Genomic DNA, 15,110 nt, shown 5'->3' on the forward strand with positions numbered 1-15,110 from the left:
GTAATGACTTAAATTTTGTGCCACGGCCAGGACCTGAACCTGGGTTTCCTGCTAAGTAGGCAGGTGTGCTGACCACTATACTGTCATAGCATTGTGGCTACCAGAGTTGCACAGACTACCGTATTCCAATTCCCTCCCTAACCCAAACTTTAATTCCTGCCTCCAGCCCAAAGGGGACAATGGGCTGAAAGTGGGATTGCAGTTTGTATTATGGAGGACACTGGAGTAGGGTAGTGCGTGCAGCTGTGGTAACCAAAATTCTACAGAGGTATAGTGTTTAGCACACTTGGCTATTATGCAGGAGACCCAGGTTAGAGTCCTGGATGTGGCACAAATTTTAATTCATTACTTCAGCTTCTATCCTTATCGGAGATAAACATCAGATCGATAGGTTACCTACAACTGAGGTACGGGCAGGATTTCCCCATTATGTACTAAGCTGAGGTGCTATTCCAATGTCGGAGAGTCTCGGCAATACTGACAATCTGAGCAGGGGGAAATGGGCTGAAGATGGGAATTAAAGTTTATATCAGGGAGGGCACTGGAGAAGGGTAGTCTGTGCAGTTGTCTTAGTGACGATGCTACGGCAATGTAGTCGTTAGCACATCTACCTAATAAGCAGAAGACCTGCGTTCAAGTCTAAGGCTGTGGCCCAAATTTTAACTCATGTTTCAGTTTCTGTCCTTATTGAAAAAAATGGATGTGAAAGTAATAGTAATGATATTGCATATTCCATTGGTAACTGACATAGTAGTGGCAGGGTAAGAACCGTCAATTTGTAGTTAGAATAGAAGGTACTGTGTTTCTTTGGACTTCTGAAATGTGATAAATAATTTTCACGTCGTTAACAGGTGTGTTCTACCATTGCTGACAGTCTGTGCCGACAGCTTGGAATGTCTGCAACTTTACGGTTACGACATAGTCCGCGACGATGCGAGGGAGGCTTTTACTGCCCTGGGACGTCTGAAGAACTTGAAGGTACTTAAGATGGCGATCATCAAACCGGCACCACCCGGCACAGCCGCTCTGGCGTTTATGTAAGTTACGTGGTGAACACGCAAAAATTTTCGTGAATGTATAGTCTGTTTGGATTAGAGGTAATTAAAATTACTGAGGTTTCCAGCTAATGAAACTGAGTTGAATGGCACAGAGTTTTAGCCAATTGTTCTCCAGCCATTGGTAAGTAGTAGCTACTCACTCTTGTATGGTTTACAGCACTTTTTGTTGGGTTACATTTATCAGAATTTGTTGTACACTGAGGTTGTGAAGGTCATGGGATACCTCTTAATATTGTGTCAGATCTCCTTTTGCCCACCATACTGCAGCAACTTAACATAGCGTGCACATGACAACTCATTGCAAGTCCCCTGTAGAAATACTGAGCCACGGTGCCTCTATAACAGTCTTTAAGTACAAAAATTTTAGGAGCATTTCCAGGCGATATGTCGAGACTACATGATATAGTTTGTGTGGAGTGAGGGACAATGATGTGGTGTCATTGGGATCAACATGGCTCAGTTTCATTGTTGGAGTATGAAATTTTCAGGACCATATAGAAGTAGTGCCACTTGTTGGTGATGGATACTGTGTTGTCCTCGACTATATTTTCTGGATATGGGTCACAATCCAGCTGCGAACGACCACTGCTAGTGTGACATTGTCACATGTTTCAAGTGTAATGTAGGTGATACCAAATACACTGCAGATGTGTCCACTGAAGTTCAGTTTGCACAGTATGATAATGACAGATACAGAATTGATAGTCTTGGTGAATATGGGTAGTGACCTATCAAGTGAGACTATGAGTGCTGTGGAGCTGTTGGAATCCACTAAAGGGATGAATATGTTGTACATTTTCTGCGTGGTAATATAGCGAGCGTAAGAGAATAGGTCGAGCTTGTGTAGTCCTGAGGTGTGTGGATAACTTTGGTACAGATGAGGTCTGCCTGCCAGGGAATTCAACTTTGACATTCTGCAGGATGACGATTTAGGTATGTCAAGGGAAGACTTTAGTCCCACACAGACTGTCAATGCATCTACGTTACATGAAAAGGTGATTCACTCTGTGGAAAAAGACAGAACAGTGGTCAAAGCTACACTGTGATGATTCAGACTTTTTTAAATCCTGGTGGACCATTGCCAGCAACAACAGATATGCAACATATGATAAAAATGGGTAGTGTATAAAAATGTTGCGATGCAGTATTTTGTGCACAAAGTGACATCTTGATTATGTGCCAGAAATGTTCACTGGGATTCATGTCAGGCAATCTGAGTGGCTAACTCATTTGCTCGAACTGTCCAGAATGTTCTCCAAACCAATCACGAGCAATTTTGGCCTGCTGACATGGCGCATTGTTATCCGTAAAAAACATGAAGTCTGAACAGCTGCAAATGGTCTCAAAGTAGCCGAACATAACCATTTCCAGTCAATGATCTGTTCATTTGGTCCATAGGCACAAGTCCATTCCAGCAAAAACAGCCCACATCATTATGGAGCCACCCTCACCCCGCACAGTGCGTTGTTGACAACGTGGGTCCATGGCTTGGGGGGGGGGGGGGGGGGTCTACACCATACTCGATCCCTACCGTCAGCTCTTACTGACAGAAACTGGGGCTTATTTGACCAGCCCACGGTTTTCCAGTCCAACTGATGCAGGCACGAGCCCAGGAGAGGCACTATAGGCGATGTCGTGCCGTTAGCTGAGGCACTCGTGTAGGTCGTCTGCTGCCGTGGGGCGTTGATGCCGAGTTTTGCCACACCCTCATAACTGATACATTCATCGTATGTTACACATTGATTTCTACAGTTATTTCACACAGTGTTGGCTGTCTGTTAGCACTGACAACTCTGGGCAGATGGCGCTGCCCTCCATCTTGAAGTGAAGGCAGACAGCCATTGTGTTGCCCCAGGTAAGAGGCAATGCCTGAAATTTGGCATGCTTGGCACACTCTTGACACTGTGTATATAGGAATATTGAATTACCTGACAATTTCCAAAGTGGAATGTCCTATGCATCTAGCTTCAACTACTATTTCACTTTCAAAGTATGTTAACTCCTGTCGTGCAGCCATAATGATGTCTGAAAGCTTATCACACGAATCACCTGAGTACTCCAACTATCCACTGCCCTTTTATACCTCGTGTACACGATACTACTGCCATCTGTATACGTGCGTACCACTTTCCTGTGACTTGCAACCTCAGTGGAGTCCACGCACAAAGGCTGTACGTTACAAAACGATCTTTCGAACGATACTTGAGTGTTGCCCTTCAGTCTGGGACCAGTACCAGACAGGATTGATAGAGGAAATAGAAAATATCCAGTATGTTTTGTTGCATGTTTGTTTAGTGAGTGTGAAAGTGCCACAAATGTGCTCAGCCATCTTCATTGGCAGACACTTCAAAAGAGCTGTTCCCCAATGTTGCTTCCTGTTAAAGTTCTGGGAATGTACATTCCTAAAATAGTCTTGTGAAAATACTGTGAAGGTAAAAGAAAGAGATTTGCACTCACACAGTCTTGCCAAGAATTATTCTTCACGTGAATTGTTTGCGACTGGTACAGGAAGGAGGGGAAATCACAGTGGTACACCAAGTACCCTCCTCCACACACTGTAAAGTGGCTTTTGGTGTATAGATCAAGATTTAAATGAGGATGAAGCAGTTGAAAATGCACCATTGTTGAGCTACTTCCAGAAACACAAGCAATCAACAGTGAGTGTGTGGAAGTGTGTGTGTTTGAACTAACTTGCCCCATATAATACCAGTTATGTTAGAGAGTGCAATTACTGTTTAAATTAACTGAAACTGAAGATTTCAGCTGAACAGTCAGATCTATGCACACTTCAAATTCCTATCCATGGGTACTTCCATTAGACACGAATTTTCTGTGATGTTTACTGGGTAAAGCCTGACTATTAAGTCGACTACACTAATAATACTGCAACCCATTAATTTATTAAGATAATAACCTGTACTGGAGAAACAATACTGCTATAAGATAGTGGACAGGTGGTACTGGGAGTTGCGGTGTTGTTAATCATGAGTTTCAAAGGATTCTTGCAAACGTAAAGAAGCGTGAATTAACTTTTATTTTAAAAAGTACAGCTGCAGTTTATTCATACAACCTGCATTTACTGGACACACACACACACACACACACACACACACACACACACACACACACACACAAACTTCCGCATGCTCTTCTCTGATTGGCTGCCATTTTGTGGCCCTGTCATCATGGTGGCACATTTGTGACCTATGGTTATGTGGAAACTCTGCTTAATTTGATGTTGTGTACCCTACTCTAATTTTGTTGTTGTGTCCTCTCCTCCCCCTTTCCTGTATAATGATCATCTCGAAATCTGACTGTTGGTTATCTGTCAAATATATCTAAAACCAGTCAAAACCTGGCAAACTATCATGTTTTTGGTCTGATTCACAAAAACACCGTTTGCATGTGTTCCGACAATAATTCTACGTGGTCCAAACTGAATAGCGTGTCATGTCCTAAATTCTCCCACAACAGGTACTTTAGAGTGGCACTCGATTAGCGCATCAGTCGTCAAAATTTATGATCAGGGTGTGCCCTCACCTTGTTAGCAGATCCTGTAAAATTATTCTTTTTAATTTTTTCTATTGTGAAGAAAAATAATCTGCCACAATATGAACTGTCTGCTTGCTTATGTTTTTAAGGGACGGTGGACTGCCGAAACTGAGGCTTCTGGACCTACGAGGAGGCTACGGTCTGGACGACGACACAGTAATTGCCATCAGCCGCGGGTGCCCCGCTTTGCGGGAACTCATTGTCAGAGGTTGTCATTTGCTATCTGATGCCGCCTTCTCTCAGATCTACCATCTGGAACAGCTTGAAATGTAAGGAATGTTGCTGGCTTTGCAGTGCTATGTAGGCAAAGTAACTGAGTAATCAAATCGTAACTCATGAAGTGGTGAACAGTTGTTTTATTTTTATATACATGGTGAGTCACCTAACATTACTGCTGTAAAACCCCCCAAACCACAAAAATCATTCAATAACCAATTCCTCAGACTGAAAGTGAGGAGAGGGGCTGTTGTAATTGGTTAATACAAACCATTAAGAAATGCACGGAAGTCCGATTTTCAACATGTACTTATAGTTTTTTTAATGGAAACCTGTTATTATTTTTAGCACACCTGGAAATAGAAACAAATGCTTAATCAATGCCATTTGTTACATTGTAGAAGGTTAAGTACATCCAGAGTAATTTGTAGTGTAAAGTTGACACTTGAGACCTCAGACATTCAGTTGTATGTTGTAACAAACAAGATCCGTAGGGGTATGTTTACTAAGACTGTGATGTTTACGAGTTTGGCTGTCTCTGCGTCTGCATGTAACGCTTGCTGAATCAGTCCTTGTACTCAGAATAACTGTAGTACACTGTGTTACCGGATGTCTGTGATAGTGTACTGTACACAAGTAAGAACAGAAGTATGTACAGTAGGAATGTGAGAAGGTCGAAAGTACAACAGTGTGCACAATGTTGTAAGAACTTTCAAAATGGTTTACTCTAACACTGAAAAGGCAGAGATGATACTCTCTATGGCGAATGTAGACAAAATGCAGTTGCAGCCTGCAAGTTATATGCAGAAAGGTACCCGGACAGAGATCATCCAATGTGCCGCACATTTGAAAACATCTACAAACAATTGTATGGTCATAAAATGCAAACCCATCATAGGAGAAGCAGGTGCAGTTGGTGTATTAGTTGCTGTTGCCGTAAACCCACACAAGTTCACGTGACATTGCTAGAGACAGTGTAATTAGTCAAAGTAGTGTAATTTGCATACTTCATTGTCACAAATTTCACCTGTATCATGTGTCGTTGCATTAGCAATTGCATGGAGATGACTTTAATAATTGAGTGAATTTCTGTTAATGGGGGGTGCAGTGAATTTACAAAACATGCATTACTGGTCCGTGGATAATGCTTGCTGGCTTTGACAGGCAGAGCGACAGTGACTGTGGAGTGTAAATGTATGGTGCGGAGTAATTGGTGACCATCTCATTGGTCCTTGCTTACGTTAAGGCACCCAAACAGCTGCAAAATACATCCAAGTTTCTACAAAATGATCTGCCAAAACTGCTAGAAAATGTCCCACTGGAAACGTGTAGATGTATGTTGTATCAACATGATGGTGCCCCTGCACATTCTGCAGTGAACATTAGGCTGACCCTTGACAGAACGTTCGATGGGTGTTTCATAGTACATAGGGGACAGATAAATTGGCCAGCCAGTTCTCCTGATCTTACACATTTAGACTTCTTTCTGTAGTTTACATTAAAAGAATACACATACCGTGATGTGCCTACAACCCCAGAGGATATGAAACATTGTATTGAGGCAGCCTGTGGCAACATTATACCAGATGTACTGCGTCATGTAAGACATTCATTATGCGGTAGGTTGCAAATGTGTGCAGCAAATAATGGGCACCGCTTTGAACATTTTTTGGCCTAAAATGTAAGGACACACTCTTTTACATTCTGTAACTGAAAACAAAAAACAAATTTGTAAGTATAACTTAATTCTCATGTTAATGTACATTTTATTCTAACAAATCAGTGCCATACAATATTCTTCAGAGAAAAAGTCTAATAGAAATGTTAGCATGTGGACATAACATGCTGTTCAAGTCTCTTCTGTACCTACGTTACATCACTGTTCTTTTTGTATCCCTAATTACTTCGTTCCTCTCTGATACACGGATTAAATTGCTGAGGAGTTACTCAAGCGTCAGCTTTACATTACAAATTACTCTGGATGTAATTAACATTTTACAATGTAAGAAACGACATTGATTAAGTATTTGTTTCTATTTTCAGTCGTGCTAAAAATAACAACAGGTTTCGATTTAAAAAACATGAGTATGTATTGAAAATCATACTTCCATGTATTTCTCAGTGGTCTGTATTAACCAATTACACCAGCCCCTCTCCTCACTTTTGGTCTGTAGATTGGTTATTCCATGTTTGTGGTGGTTTGGGAGGTGTTTCCAGTGGTAATTTTAAGTGACTCAACTTGAATACTTGTGTCTCCGCATTTTCTCCTAAACTGCTGAAGCGATTCCCACTAAACTTGGTACACATACCATGTACAGTCTGGAAAGAATCACTCTGGGGGGCAAGAACACCCGCATATCAAAGGGGTGGGGGTTGGAGTAAAAAGTCAGTGTAGCCCATGACATGAGAATATCCCTTCTCTAGTCATTCAGTATTTGAGAATGAGAGCATTCATGTAAGTTAAAACCTTTATGAAACTTTTTCTCTTTGAGAACCCTACAAAATGATGCAATAAAAAAGGTTTATCACATACTGCTTTTCGCTGTTCATGCAGTAGAACTGCCATGTGAAGCACTTACTATGAACTGTATTTGTGACACATTTTGCAGATGGTATTCACATGTACTACTACTGAATGTACCAAAAAAATTACATCATTGTATGATACTTAGTTTAGGAGACATGAAATCGTAAACACTTACACGTGTGAAAAGCTACCACATCATAAATGACATTTTAATTTATTACTTCTTTACTTCTGACTCTGTTCACTACACATTTTGCATACCGTATCCACGTATGCTGCAGACTGTACCTACAAAGACGTACGATTGTGTGACACTTCGTTCAGGAGATATGATGTCATAAACACTGAGACACGTGAAAATGAAACTGCTGGACAAAATTCGCTAGACGTAGAGGTGAATGATCATATGGCGTCAGTGGCCGGTAGTTCCCAGGCGGAAAGGTCGGTCACCAAGTGCAAGTCTTATTGAGTGCGACACCACATTGGGTGACTTGCGTATCGACAGTGGGGCTGAAATGATGATGACAGCACAACACCCAGCCCCTGAGGGGAGAAAATCTCCCACCCCAGCCGGGGATCTAACCCGGGCCCCCAGTGCATGGCATTCCAATGCGCTGACTATTCAGCAAATGGGGTGGATGTTGCTAAGAGGTCAAGTATGCTTTCGCAACCATTTACGCTTCAAGTGGGCTCGTGAACTAATTGTTCAAAATAATGTTCTGAGAAAGCATTCGGTGCAATTTCGGATGACATTTTATGCCTGCTGCTGGCTTTAAACGTATAATTTTTCCAGCGTACCAAGGGTATATTAAAGTCACCACCGACTATAATTGTATGAGTGGGGTACCTATTTGAAATGAGACTCAAGTTTTCTTTGAACTGTTCAGCAACTATATCTTCTGAGACGGGGGGTCAGTAAAACTGTAAGGGCTGAAGCAGGAATATTCCACAACAAATTCCTCATTTCTGCAACTGAAAGTGGCAGGGGAGAGAAACATGTTATATTGCTTTATTGCTTATTAAGCATTCCTCGTAATATCTCTGTCAGCTCCACAACCAACTCCATCCCCCCCCCCCCCCCCCCCACCCCCCTCCCCGCACCCCCCCCCCCCCCAAAATAATCCAAACTCTCTATTAGATAGAAGTTTTTATAACACTTATACTTGTAGCCATTCATGATTTAAAAAATCCAAACTCTCTATTAGATAGAAGTTTTTATAACACTTATACTTGTAGCCGTTCATGATTTTTTAAATTTACATAGAAGGCTCTCTGTTTCTCAGTTGCCAACTGGAAGTAACGTTCATTACATTTTTCTCTACCAATTTGTTCTCAGATAAGTGAAAGCACACTTGTGGTTTGTTCCAGACTGGACGTATCACGCTGCAGAGGTCTCGACGGAGCCCTGGTCCCCTACCTCGCTGGGTTACCACGACTTCACACATTGCTTATGGAAAATATGGATTTTCCAAAGTTGCAACCAGGTCTGAGCAGTATCCTCGAAATGTCCAGTTTGCGATGCCTGAAACTCGACCATTCCCTTGTTACTGGAGTGCCATTTGATAAGTTTCCAGGAAAGCTTGTCGGTCTCAGGTAAGGAAAGATCTACACTACATGATTACTGTGCAATTCACAGTTAAGTGTTTGGCAGAGGATTCATAGATCGTTATATACACTAACGGCCATTAAAATTGCTACACTAAGAAGAAATGCAGATGATAAACGGGTATTCATTGGACAAATATATTATACTAGAACTGACATATGATTACATTTTCACGCAGTTTGGGTGCATAGATCCTGAGAAATCAGTACCTACAACAACCACCTCTGGTCGTAATAATGGCCTTGATACACCTGGGCATTGAGTCAAACAGAGCTTGGATGGCGTGTACAGGTACAGCTGCCCATGCAGCCTCAACACGATACCACAGTTCGTCAAGAGGTGTGACTGGCTTATTGTGACGAGCCAGTTACTCGGCCACGGTGATCAGGCATTTTCAATTGGTGAGAGATCTGGAGAATGTGCTGGCCAGGGCAGCAGTGGAACATTTTTCTGTATCCAGAAAGGCCCGTACAGGACCTGCAACATGCGGTCGTGCATTATCCTGCTGAAATGTAGGGTTTCGCAGGGTTCCAATGAAGGGTAGAGCCAAGGGTCGTAACACATCTGAAATGTAACGTCCACTATTCAAAGTGCAATCAACGCGAACAAGAGGTGACTGAGACGTGTAAACAATGGCACCCCATACCATCATGCTGGGTGATACGCCAGTATGGCGATGACGAATACACACTTCCAATGTGCGTTCACCGCGTTGTCGCCCATCACGGATGCGACCATCATGATGCTGTGAACAGAACCTGGATTCATGCGAAAAAAAGACGTTTTGCCGTTCATGCACCCAGGTTCGCTGTTGAGTACACCATCGTAGGCGCTCCTGTTTGTGATGCAGCGGCAAGAGTAACCACAGCCACGGTCTCCGAGCTGATAGTCCGTGCTGCTGCAAACGTCATCGAACTGTTCGTGCAGATGGTTGTTGTCTTGCAAATGTCCCCATCTGTTGACTCAGGGATCGAGATGTGACTGCACAATCCGTTACAGTCATGCGGATAAGATGCCTGTCATCTCGACTGCTAGTGATACAAGGCCATTAGGATCCAGCACGGCGTTCCGTATTACCCTCCTGAACCCACCGATTCCATAATCTGCTAACAGTCATTGGATCTCGACCAAACCGAGCAGCAATGTTGCGATACGATAAACCACAATCTCGATAGGCTACAGTCTGACCTTTATCAAAGTCGTAAACGTGATGGTATGCATTTCTCCTCCTTATATGAGGCATCACAATGACGTTTCTCCAGGTAATGCCAGTCAACTGCTGTTTGTGTATGAGAAATCGATTAGAAACTTTGCTCGTGTCAGCACGTTGTAGGTGTCGCCACCAGCGCCAATGTTGTGTGAATGCTCTGAAAAGCTAGTCATTTGCATATCACAGCATCTTCTTCCTGTCGGTTAAATTTCGTGTCTGTAGCACATCATCTTCATGGTGTAGCAATTTCAATGGCCAGTAGTGTAGTTCTCATTACATTACACTCTCAAATAGTGTGTGGGGAGAATCAACATATTAATCTTTTCCTGTGAGCTCCGAATTCTTCTATTTTATCACGGTCATTTCTCCCTATGTAGGTAGGAGTGAATAAAACACACTGCGATATAAAGAGTAGTATGTTGTTTTAGAGGTTTCCAGTTCACTCAGAATTTATTGTTGCAACAGTGGATATGAAGTACATGAACTGATTACAAGCAGTGTTGAGGCATCAGGTATTGACCCGTGCTGAAATACACATATTGGTATGTAGTGTAGCCTCTACGGGCCAGCAATGCAGGTGCTGATGCTGCCTTCTATTTGATGGTACAAATGGCAAAATCTGTTGTGGGATATGTTATGCCGTGTCTGCATGACCTGTTCACGTAGTTTTGTAAGAGTTGTTGTTCAACAAGTTGCACAAGTCACTTCTCGACCCATCGTATCCCACACAACCCAATTGGAGACAAGTCCGGAGATCGTACTGGCCAGGGAAGTTGCTGCACATCTTGCAGAGCACCTTGAGTTTCACAGGCAGTGTGTGGATGAGCGTTATCCTGTTGGAACAACACATCACTTTCCTGTTGCAAGAATGGTAAAAGATTTGGTCTGACATCATTCTGCACATTCTGAGTACTGGTTACCGTCCCCTCCAGAAACACCAAAGATGGACGAGAGCTGTACCTTATCACACCCCAGACCATAAGACATGGAGTGAGGACAGTGTGTCTCAGATGACTGCACTGTACAGGACGGTCATAGGGTGGTCGGCTTTCGGGTTCCACCGAATAGGCCGGGAGTCCACTACACACAGGAGGCAGCTATATGGGTAGCAGGTGCTGTGCTGCATGGACTGGGCGGTTTTTTAGGTCAGAGGGTCTCGGGGAAAATGCAAAAAGGGCTTCAGTCACAGAGGGTCAGGCCGAACACAGGAAGATCGTAGATACAGGAACCGTCGTTATAACAGTTGTAAATTGTCATAGCTGTGTTGGAAAAGTACCAGAGCTCCAAGCACTAATATAAAGCACTGATACTCAAATTGTTATAGGCACTGAAAGCTGGCTAAGGCTGTAGATAAGTTCAGCCAAAATTTTTGCAAAGAATCTAATGGTGTTCCGAAAGGATAGGCTAAACACAGAATTGTATCGTGTTTTTTGCTGTTAGAAGTAGTGTATCTTGTTGCAAAATTGAAGTAGATAGTTCCTGTGAATTAGTATGGGCAGAGGTCATTGTTGGCAACTGCAATAAAATAATAATTGGATCATTTTACTGACCTCCCAATTCAAATGATGCAGTTGCTGAAAGGTTCAAAGTAAACTTGAGTTTGATTTCAAACGTGTAGTAACTCATACAATTATAGTTGGTTATGACCTTAATTTATCCTCGATATGTTGCCAAAAATACATGTTTAATTCTGGAGGTACGCATAAAACATCATCCGAAATCGTACTAAACGCATTCTCTGAAAATTATTTCGAGCAGTCAGTTCGTGAGCCCATGTGAATAGTAAATGGTTGTGAAAACACGCTTGATCTCTTAGCAACAAATGATCCTGAGTTAATAACGAGTATCAAAACTGATACAGGGATTAGTGAACACAGGGTTGTTATAGCAAGACTGAATATTGCAACCCCTGAATTCTACAAAAAATATACCTATTCAAAAAAGCAGATAAAAATTCACTTGACAACTTCCTGAGAGACAATCTTCACACCTTCCAAGTTAACAAGTGTAGACCAAATGTGGCTTGAATTCAAAGAAATAGTATTGTCAGCAGTTGAGAGATTTATACTAAATAAATTAAGAAACGACATATCTGATCCTCCTTGGTATACAAAACGAGTCAGACCATTGTTGCAGAAACATTGAAAAAAAAAATGCCAAATTTAAACAGACACAAAATTTGCAAGGTTGGCGATCTTTTACAGAAGCTCTAAATTCAGCGCAGACTTCAACGCGAGATGGTTATAATAGTTTTCACAGTGAAACTGTATCTCAAAACCTGGCAGAAAATCCAAAGAGATTCTGGTTGTATATGAAGTATGCTAGCAGCAAGACACAGTCAATGGCTTCTATGTGTGATAGCAGTGGAGATAATATCGAAGACAGTGCTGCCAAAGCAGAGTTACTAAACACAGCCTTCCAAAATGTGTTCACAAAAGATGATGAAGTAAATATTCCAGAATTCAAATCAAGAACAGCTGCCTACATGAGTAATGCAGAAGTAGATATCATCAGAGTTGTGAAGCAACTTAAATCACTGAATAAAAGGACGTCTTCAGTTCCAGACTGTACACCAATTAGGTTCCTTTCAGAGTATGCTGATGCAATAGCTCCATACTTAACAGTCATATACAACCGTTTGCTCAACTAAAAATCCGTACCCAAAGCCTGGAAAGTTGCACAGGTCACACCAATACTCAAGAAGGGTAGTAGAAATAATCCACTGAATTTACAGGTCCATATCATTAACATCGATAAGCAGCGGGATTTTGGAACATATATTGTGTTCTAACATTATGAATTACCTCGACACACAGTCAACATGGATTTAGAAAACATTGTTCTTGTGAAACACAACTAACTCTTCACTCGCATGAAGTTTTGAGTGCTGTTGACAAAGGATTTCAAATTCATTCCATAGTTCTGGATTTCCAGAAGGCTTTTGACAATGTACCACACCAGTGGCTTGTAGTGAAATTACATACTTATGGAATACCATCTCACTTATGTGACTGCATTCATGATTTCCTGTCAGAGAGGTCACATTTCATAGTAATGGACAGATAGTCATCGAGTAAAACAGAAGTGATTTCTTGCATTCCCCAAGATAGTGTTATAGGCCCTTTGCTGTTCCTTATTCATATAAACAACTTGGGAGACAATCTGAGCAGCCATCTTAGGGTGTTTGCAGATGACGTTGTCGTTTATCGACTTGTAAAGTCATCAGAAGATCAAAACAAATTGCAAAATGATTTAGAAAAGATATCTGTATGGTGCAAAAATTGGCAGTTGACCCTAGATAATGAGAAATGTGAGGTCATCCACATGAGTGCTAAAAAGAATCCATTAAACTTCAGTTACACAATAAATCAGTCAAATCTAAAGGCTGTAAATTTAACTAAATACCTATGAATTACAAATACGAACAACTTAAATTGGAAGGAACACACAGTAAATGTTGTGAGGAAGGCTAACCAAAGACAGCATTTTATTGTCAGGACACTTAGAAAATGTAACAAATCTACTAAGGAGACTGCCTACAATACGCTTGTCTGTCCTCTTTTAGAATACTGCTGCATGGTGAGGGCTCCTTACCGGACAGAACTGATAGAATACACCGAAAAAGTTCAAAGAAAGGCAGTACGTTTTGTATTATCGCAAAATAGGGGAGAGTGTGTCACTGAAATGATACAGGATCTTGGATGGACATCACTAAAACAAAGGTGTTTTTCACTACGGAGTAATCTTCTCACAAAATTCCAGTCATAAACTTTCTCCTCCGAATGCGAAAATATTTTGTTGATGCCGACCTACATAGGGGAAATGATCACCATGATAAAATAAGGGAAATAAGAGCTCGTACGGAAATATAGGTGTTCATTCTTTCCGCATGTTATACGAGATTGGAATAATAGAGGATTGTGAAGGTGGTTCGATGAACCCTCTGCCAGGCACTTACATGTGATTTGCAGAGTATCCATGTAGATGTAGATGTGCTCACCAGGTCTATGTTGTATGCAGAGACGATCATCACTTGCATGCAGGCAGAACCTGCATTCATTGCTGAAGATTATGGTGTACCATTCCACCTTCCAAGTGATCCTCTAATGGCACCAGTCGAGCAGTGCATGTTGGTGCTGTGGCACGAGTGGAAGATGAGCTAGAGATGTGTGTGCCAGTAGTCCCACCCCTAACAAAGAGTTCACACACTTTGTGTTGACACATCTTGGCTCACAAGCCCTCTTACCTTTGTGTGGTAGCTGTACAATCTGCCACTGCTGCCCTTATAATATGATGATTCTGGGTTGTGTCTATGCTGCGTGGATGCCCAGAAGTTCGTCTAAGAGTAAGAGCATTCACGTGACCACTGATACCAGCATTGTTGCACAACTCATGCAGCATGTCCAACTTGGGCAGAAATTCTGCCACCTGGAAGGCCACAATTTGACCCTCTTCAAATTTGCTCAGTTGGATGTAGGAAGTACGAGTGTGTGTCTGTGGCATGGTTGCTGATTGCTTCACACATTTGCAACACGCTGAGCCTTCTGGCTGTGAGCATTCCCTATTAAAGGGTAGACACAGATGGCACTGTGGTAGCTATGTCAGTGGTGGACAGTGTTGAAACCATTATCAGTACATCTACTATCTCACATATGACATATGCCATCATCGGGTCAAAATCGATCATCTTTCCGTGTGTACTAATTTTTTTCCAGCAGTGTATTTCGGCAATCGAAGAAGAAAGTTGACAATTATAATTTCATGAAGAGACCTTGCCACAGCAAAAAATACCTCTGTTTCAATGACTGCCAGCCCAACTGGTTTCTTGTACCATTGACAAGTGTGAGCAATGATTTGAATGTCTTTATGTAAGGACAGTTACGTGCTGCGAGTCTTTCATGGCAATATAATGGAATAAAATGTTTTCTCCTTTCAAGCTGT

At 41.9% G+C, this 15,110-nt stretch overlaps 1 protein-coding gene across 4 annotated transcripts in view; it reads left to right on the forward strand.

Annotated features, from left to right (window-relative positions):
- The window catches only part of LOC126428285 (F-box/LRR-repeat protein fbxl-1-like), a 57,874-nt gene that overhangs the window by 35,497 nt on the left and 7,267 nt on the right, over positions 1 to 15,110 (forward strand). For 2 of the 4 annotated variants that reach the window (XR_007576811.1, XM_050090201.1), the window contains exons 5-7: positions 852 to 1,037; positions 4,700 to 4,879; positions 8,722 to 8,946. Coding sequence is in view for 2 of the 4 variants with exons in the window: in XM_050090201.1 (XP_049946158.1) it covers positions 852 to 1,037; positions 4,700 to 4,879; positions 8,722 to 8,946 (591 nt within the window). In the remaining 2 variants the exon portion in view is untranslated. The remainder of the gene's footprint in view (positions 1 to 851; positions 1,038 to 4,699; positions 4,880 to 8,721; positions 8,947 to 15,110) is intronic. The other 2 variants (XR_007576812.1, XM_050090202.1) reach the window with 1 other exon arrangement.

This window comes from Schistocerca serialis, chromosome 12 (genome assembly GCF_023864345.2).
Source record: "Schistocerca serialis cubense isolate TAMUIC-IGC-003099 chromosome 12, iqSchSeri2.2, whole genome shotgun sequence".
Lineage (NCBI taxonomy): Eukaryota > Metazoa > Arthropoda > Insecta > Orthoptera > Acrididae > Schistocerca > Schistocerca serialis.